Below are 7,256 nucleotides of genomic sequence, written 5' to 3' on the forward strand. Positions count from 1 at the left end.
TAAGCAGTGACAAAATTGTGGGCAATGTACACGCACGCACCGCACTTACTCACTCGCCACCTGTCCCGGCTGCTTTTCTCCCTTAGTCCGCAGTCCGCACAGACGTTATCGCCCACGTGTCTTCTAGAACCTCCCCTCCCTCCTATTTCGCCACGTGTCCCCTTCGCCTCCCTTTCCTTCCCTATAAATTCCCTCCTCTCCCTTGCGTGCTAAGTTTCAAGCGCCGTCAAAGCTTACTCCAAACAAGTGAGAAGAACAAAAAAAATTTATTTTGTAGAGAGAGAGAGAGTTTTTTAGGAAGGTAAAAAAAAAAAAAAAATGTCGACTGAGTTAGTTTTACCTCCTGGGTTCAGGTTTCACCCTACTGATGAAGAGCTTGTCATGCACTATCTCTGCCGTAAATGTGCTTCACAGCCTATTGCTGTGCCTATTATAGCTGAGATCGACCTCTACAAATACGATCCATGGGAACTTCCTGGTAATTTTTTCTCTTTTTACCATGAACGCGTGAGTTGAGTTATAAAGCTATAGAATTGAGTTATAAGGATATTGTTCTGTATTTATATTTGTTTATTGATGTGGTGGTATGATTTAAATTAACAGGTAAGGCTTTGTACGGAGAGAAAGAGTGGTACTTCTTTTCGCCTCGAGACCGGAAGTACCCGAACGGTTCAAGGCCGAATCGGGCGGCCGGAACTGGGTACTGGAAGGCTACTGGAGCTGATAAGCCGATCGGGAATCCGAAGGCGGTTGGGATCAAGAAGGCTCTGGTTTTCTATGCTGGAAAAGCTCCTAGAGGAGAGAAAACCAATTGGATTATGCATGAGTATCGGCTCGCCGATGTGGATCGCTCTGCTCGCAAAAAGAACAGCTTAAGGGTATATTTTTAATTTTTTTTACATTTTTACCTTATGGAGATTACTGTAATTATGAGTAGGGACAAAATGGACATTTCGATGCATGGTAGGCATACGTCAGGGATGATGATTTGACTGTTGTTGTCTCAATACCAGTTGGACGTTTCTGTCCTTGTTAGGATTCCATTCCACTGCCAAAAAAACAAAAATAAATACGCTCTTAATGAAATGAACGGACTAGATTTAACGTTGTTTTTAATTGAAAGCGAGTTCTTCACCGATCGTGTGGTCCACCACATGATATAAGTGGCGCCAATTAGCTTACTTTAATGACTCTGACATAATCCGGACGCGATAGCGAAATTAATCTAATACTTTCTCATTAAGGAAAATATTCCTTCTTATCTATAAAAGAATCTTCTGATTATATATCGATTTTGATCGATCTATTCTGATCCAACGGTTGTGTTTTTTTCTTTTCCAGCTGGATGATTGGGTTTTGTGTCGTATATACAACAAGAAGGGCACTCTGGAGAAGCAAGAGGTATTGAATGCTAATAACAAAATGCATAACAACTCGGAAATGGAGGACAAGAAGCCGGTGATTTTGAATACGAGTGCGCTGCCGCCACCGGCGGCTCCTCCGGCGGCTACGGCGAATGAATACGCGTACTTTGACACGTCGGATTCGGTGCCGCGGCTGCACACGGACTCGAGCTGCTCGGAGCACGTGGTATCGCCTGAGTTTACGTGCGAGGTGCAGAGCGAGCCGAAGTACTGGGAAAAGAACCTAGATTTTCCGTTTAATTACATGGATGCCATGGACAATGGGTTTGTTTCGCAATTCCAGGGTGGGAGTAGTAGTCAGATGTCGCCGTTGCAGGATATGTTCATGTATCTGCCGAAGACATTTTGAAGTGGGGCCCCGCCTTATTTATTAATACGGTACCGTTTAGAGGGGCTGCTGATACATTTGTTGGGTGGGGTAGGTGGTACACGAGACAGAAAAGTCTATGAGTGTGCCTGTGGCTCTGGGAGCGTGGATATTGAATAGTGTTGAAAATGTTTAGAATGCTAGAAAATGAAAATGAAAGATGAATTGTATTTGACCCCAAAAAAAAAAAAAAAAAAAATGAATTGTATTGTGGGGGTCCATAGTGGCCGCCACGTGTGTTTTGAAGGGTTGATCATGGTTTGATCAGACGGTGTATGGTGGAATTACATACATACAACATTAGCATGTGTACACATCATGTATAGAGACATGTTGTTATGTGTGCTCACATGATAGTTTTAGGAAGCCCATTTTGGGCTTTCAAAATTCTCATATTTGTAGTAGATTTTCATTGTAATCTAGTTGTCATTTGAAAGCAATGCCACCCATCTCTCTCTCATATTAGTATTTTTTTTTTCATGTTTCTTTTATTTTATGAATAACTTTTGTACTTTTTTCCACAAGGAATATATTATATTTATGACATCCAGGTCAAAAAAAATTTATATATATTATTTTAACATAAGAACTTGTTTTTTTTTTTCTATTTTATATACATATCTTTTAAAATACCCAATATCATATTATCTATTTTGCACTACATTATATTAAAATATTAATTTTTTCTTCACATACCATTATTATTCGTTTCTTCTTTTATTCTCCGTAAGTTAAAAATAGAAAACAAAATGCAAATTAAAAAATATTAATTATTGTAGTAATTTTATAAATTTACACATTTTATGTAAGTGATTTTAGAACATAAATATGTAAAATTGATACTTTTTTCTATTTTGATGGATGCAAATGCTCTTTCCTTGTGTTGGGGATGATAGCAAAATTAGTAGGTGAATTCCATCCATCTGCTGTGTGAATTAGAAAAGGAAACGGGTGAATTAGAAAAGGAAACGGATAAGAGCAAGTAGAAAACGAAAGAGCATGTTACTTATGATGCAAGTTTTGCTTTCAAGTATCATTTACCTTGTAATAATTGTGGAGGTTATTAGTGGTCCTCCCCCTAAAGACGGAGATCCCTTATATAAATAGGATATCAAAGTTCTTGTAATTAAATTGACATTTCTTTAGGTACAAAGTAGTGTTTGGGTGTAGGAGAAAATTGTTCGAATTACGGGGTTAGTAATATATTATAATTATTTCTTAAAAAAATACACCAAAAATAATATATATTTTTTGCTGAATACACCAAAAATAAGCTGTGTATAAAATGTACCCACAAATTGGCGCATGGATTTCTCAAAAATGGGTCCTACGATTGTACAAGATAGAGAATAATTCGATAAATAAGGGTGAGACATTTTGAATCTCAAACATTTTTGTTAAAAATATTAAGATTTGTTTGTTAAGTTAGGAGGCTTTTAGAAACTAAGTTGGGTGTAATTTGATGGATCGACTTTTAAAATTCATAATCAGGCAGCCCAACCAACTTTGAGCCTTAAGGCGATATATTTAAATGGAGCATTTTTTTATTACTTAATTAATATTTAACTAGTTTTTAATATTCCCCTCAAAAAAATAGTTTTTAATATCATAATTTTTTTATAAAAAAAATCCATTCTTTATATCTTGTAATATGTTTTTTTTTAAGAATTGCTAAAACTATAATAAATTTTACTACACAAAAACTTACAAATTATATTTGTAAGGACACAATTCAAGTTCCCAAACTACGACTGGGAGAAAAATGGGCTTGAAAGACCTTTCTTTACAATGAATTTGTAGAGGATGGGCTTGTAATTTAGATTTCAAGGATGGTTTAGACAATTACAAAAAGAACGGGCTTTCAATGTAACGAACAAAGAATCGTTTGCAAAAGAGTAAGACCGAGAAATCGCCCTCGGATTGTCCGAGGATGGTTTCTAATGATATTTCAAGTTTGGATACAAGTGTTGATTATCATTTACTATTGGCTCTATCTCTTTACTCAGAAAGTCCCCCCTTTTCTTCGTATGCCTTTCCTCCTATTTATATCCTTTTCCTTTCCCTTCATCACCTTCCACTTTTCTGGTTGCAATCCCCCTTGGATACTTGTCCCATCCATTCTTCCCTAAAGCCCGCCGGGATTAGGGACCAAGTTCCAAGCTCGATGTTCGTGTCCCATCCTTCCATCTAGTCGGTATCAATTTACGTAGCTTTTAATGTATGGGCGGTGGTAGAACTTATTTTTAGACATTCCACCGTTCTTTCTCTCGCCCTCCACGTATACCGTGCATCCCCATAATTGTAGGACTCATTATAATATAACCCAGTGGATACCAAACTTCTCTTTCTATGTCCTCGGCCTTGAAATCCGAGGACAAATCTACTCCTGACGTGTTTGGATATGTAAATAGTCCACGACCATTTTGATGTCTTCGGATTTTGGGTTTCCAGCCCAAAATACTTCGTTGGGCCATCCTTCATATGCTATTGGGCCCAATACCCCTACAATAGCCCCTCGAGTTTCTTTATTTTTTCACCTCGGGAGAAAAATAGAATCTCGACTTAAAAGACCCTCGTTACCCTGCAGACTTTTGGCAACATTGTTGACTGAGATAACTTCGAATCACCCATCGCGTGTTCCCAATGCTTCGGTATGCGAAACGCCCCCCGAATTGATTGTTGGCGCTTCTATGTCCCCCACGTTTCATTAATATGACACATATCCAACGGTCGAGAGCGATTCTTGGGTTGAGGCGGAATTCGCCCGCTTTAAAACATCTTCGACATATAAATACTAATTTTCTTCAAAATTCTTCACACTACGAAACCTCATAACGTACCTCGCCACACTTTTCATCTCCCCGTACTCTCTCTCTATCAAGTACCCCGTCCGAGGTGACCGTGCTTTCTTCCTTTTTAAAAGTAAGTTCTTCAATACTCGCCCTCCTTATCGCTTTTTTGTTTCTTTTGTTTCTTTTCTTTCCCATCTTCTCTTTTTCACTGTGTCTTTCATCCTCGGCATAGTTATTTTTTCTCCACACCCCGCCTTTTTTCAAAAAGAATGGGTAGATTTGCGTCCCCGGTGGATTCAAACGAAAAAATAGAATGCTTAAGGTTAAGTACAAAATTCCCTGATGTATCCATTAGGTAATCGTAACGAGGAAGAGTTTTATACAAAAAGAAAAACGGGGGAAGTTGTAATCCCGATGATTGCGTTCATCGAAGGGGGAATGAAAATCCCCATGGGAACCGTGACTAGGGATTATCTTAGGGCTTTTAGGTTGGCTCCCACCCGTGTGCCCCAAATGTCTTTAGGATCTTAGGTTCCATAGACGCTTTAAATGAGAAGATGAACCTAGGGCTCACTCACCACGACGTGAACTCGGGTTTATAACCTCCATCACCTAAGCAAAAAAGATGAATATTACCTAAAGTCTAGACACCCAGACGTCAGGCTAATTCAATATCTGCCTGAATCAAATACGGGCCTAAAAATTGACTTCCTGATCATATCAGGAAACTGGCACGACGGCCTCCCCTGTCCGACAAGGGAAGGGACTCCAGGTGAAGTTTCTTTTACATACTTTTATCTTTCGTCTTTTACTTACTCTTACCCACTTTTACTTGGACAACTCTGCAGATCCACACGCAACCGGATCGTCATCCTAACCTTGTGGATTTCGGGCGATTGGATAGGATCCTACAAGCCGAGATCTTCGTGCACACCGACGGTCAACTCCGTGCGGCGGCTCATCCGATCCTCGGCTACACTCCAATATCAAAGCCTTGCGCCGAAGTGCGTGATTAAAGCCCGCGATCCTCGTCTTCTCTGACAGCGTTGCCGTGGAGGGTTTTTTGCTACCGGGGGGACTACCATTCCTCAAGGTACCTTGGTCACCCAACCAATCCAACCGCCACCATTTGTTCCAAATTGGGATTCCCACAGTTCCTTTCTCCACAATTTTAACCTCTGGTGAAGCCGCATCTTCCTACCTTACCGTAAAGGAAGAAGAAGAAGAAGAAGAAGTTGACGTACTGCATTCCGAGGACGAGTTCGAGGTTTTTAATCAACTCTACTCTCCCGAAGACTCAACTTCCATCCCCGCACTTCAACCCAAATCTCAAAGGTTACTACCGAAGAACTTGACGTTATGGGCATTCAACGAAAGATTAAACCCAGCTCGAAAGATGTCCTCGAGGGCGCCGACAAGGACCCTAGAGTCCAAGAACCTCCAAAAGAGGTGCGCCCTCGGACTCAAGAAAAGTGGTGCCGACAAATGCCCCGAAGCTAGGCTTCCTCCTCCTCCTCCATCCTCCCAAACTCAACGTGCCAACATAGCTGATCTCAAAAGAAAAAGGGATCAGCCGAAAGGGAAGGAAGTTGTGGAGGTAGGAAAGGGTTCTCGTATCCAAGGAGCCCGAGGTTGAAAAGGGTGCAAAGCAAGCCCGCACCATACAGTACTAGGTCGGAAAGAAGAACCGACCAACGGGCGGTCGTACGCGCCCTCGTATGGCTTCCTCGACCTTTCTATGGACGATGAGGTCATTACCGTGGATGCGTCCATTAGAAATTCCGATGAAGGGACAGCGGCATGCGTCGCAGATGCTTTGGAGCAAGCACTGTTACTCCCCGAGGATATGATTGAGCTGAGAAAGAAAAGGGACCACACCGTCTTCATGACTTTGAAGAAGGAGCTTGCAATGGTGAGTTTTCTCTAAAACCTTGACTTTTGTTTTTATTTCCTATATATATCTATACGTCTAAGGTTTATATGTTTTGTTTGTAGGCCGTTCGACCCATAGGGCGGAAGAGATTGCCATTAATTCCTATAAGTCTCTGAGGGCCGAGGAGTCCAGGCGTGAAGCTGCTCAAAAGATCTCAGACCTTCATAAGAAGAAACTGCAGGAGGTCACAGCAAAATTGGCTAAGGTTGAGAGTGCCAAGGCGGGCTTAGAGGCCGATCTCGAAAACGACGACTAAACGGGCCGAGGATCGCGTGCCTAATGCTTCGCCAAGCCGAGGATAACCTCTTAGTAGCACGAAGGCTCGTAGAGGATCTTAAGAAAGATCTCGCACGAGTCCGAGAAGGCCAAAGAAGAAGCCATCAAGGGCAAAGAAGAAGCCATTGAGGAGAAGAAAAAGGCCGAGAAAGCAAAGGAAGAGGCCGAGAACTCGAGGGACCAAGCCGAACAAGACGGTTATGATATAGGCGTGAGGAGGTCACCGAAACCTTCAAGGCTCGGTGTTCCCGAGGTATGTAGGCACTCATCGCTCCAAGTGTGGAATGAGGCACTTTCCCAAGCCGGGGTTGATGCCTCTTCCACTCTTTGGAAAGCGAGAGTGTCTACTATCCTCCCGCAATTCGCGCTTCTTCCATTCCCGACACCGCACAAGAAGCCGCCCAGGATCATCCGAGGATAAGGGGGTGATTTGGCCGAAGACTCAACTCTTCCCGAAGATGCCC

The 7,256-nt window shown here is 41.8% G+C and overlaps 1 protein-coding gene across 1 annotated transcript; it reads left to right on the top strand.

Moving 5' to 3' along the window:
- Positions 1–204: 204 nt before the first annotated feature.
- LOC142618889 (NAC domain-containing protein 2-like) lies at positions 205–2,251 on the top strand. The gene is made up of 3 exons (XM_075791930.1): positions 205–478; positions 604–878; positions 1,342–2,251. The coding sequence occupies exons 1-3, from the start codon at positions 319–321 to the stop codon at positions 1,771–1,773; spliced, it is 867 nt and encodes a 288-aa protein (XP_075648045.1). The 5' UTR covers positions 205–318; the 3' UTR covers positions 1,774–2,251.
- Positions 2,252–7,256: the final 5,005 nt, after the last annotated feature.

Source organism: Castanea sativa, chromosome 12 (genome assembly GCF_040712315.1).
Source record: "Castanea sativa cultivar Marrone di Chiusa Pesio chromosome 12, ASM4071231v1".
Classification (NCBI taxonomy): domain Eukaryota; kingdom Viridiplantae; phylum Streptophyta; class Magnoliopsida; order Fagales; family Fagaceae; genus Castanea; species Castanea sativa.

Excerpts from the sequence above, each read along its gene's own strand:
- LOC142618889 (XM_075791930.1), top strand. The coding sequence starts at position 319 with ATGTCGACTGAGTTAGTTTTACCTCCTGGGTTCAGGTTTCACCCTACT. Across the intron at positions 479-603 it reads CGATCCATGGGAACTTCCTG|GTAAGGCTTTGTACGGAGAG; the intron begins GTAATTTTTTCT and ends TTAAATTAACAG. Across the intron at positions 879-1,341 it reads GCAAAAAGAACAGCTTAAGG|CTGGATGATTGGGTTTTGTG; the intron begins GTATATTTTTAA and ends TTTCTTTTCCAG.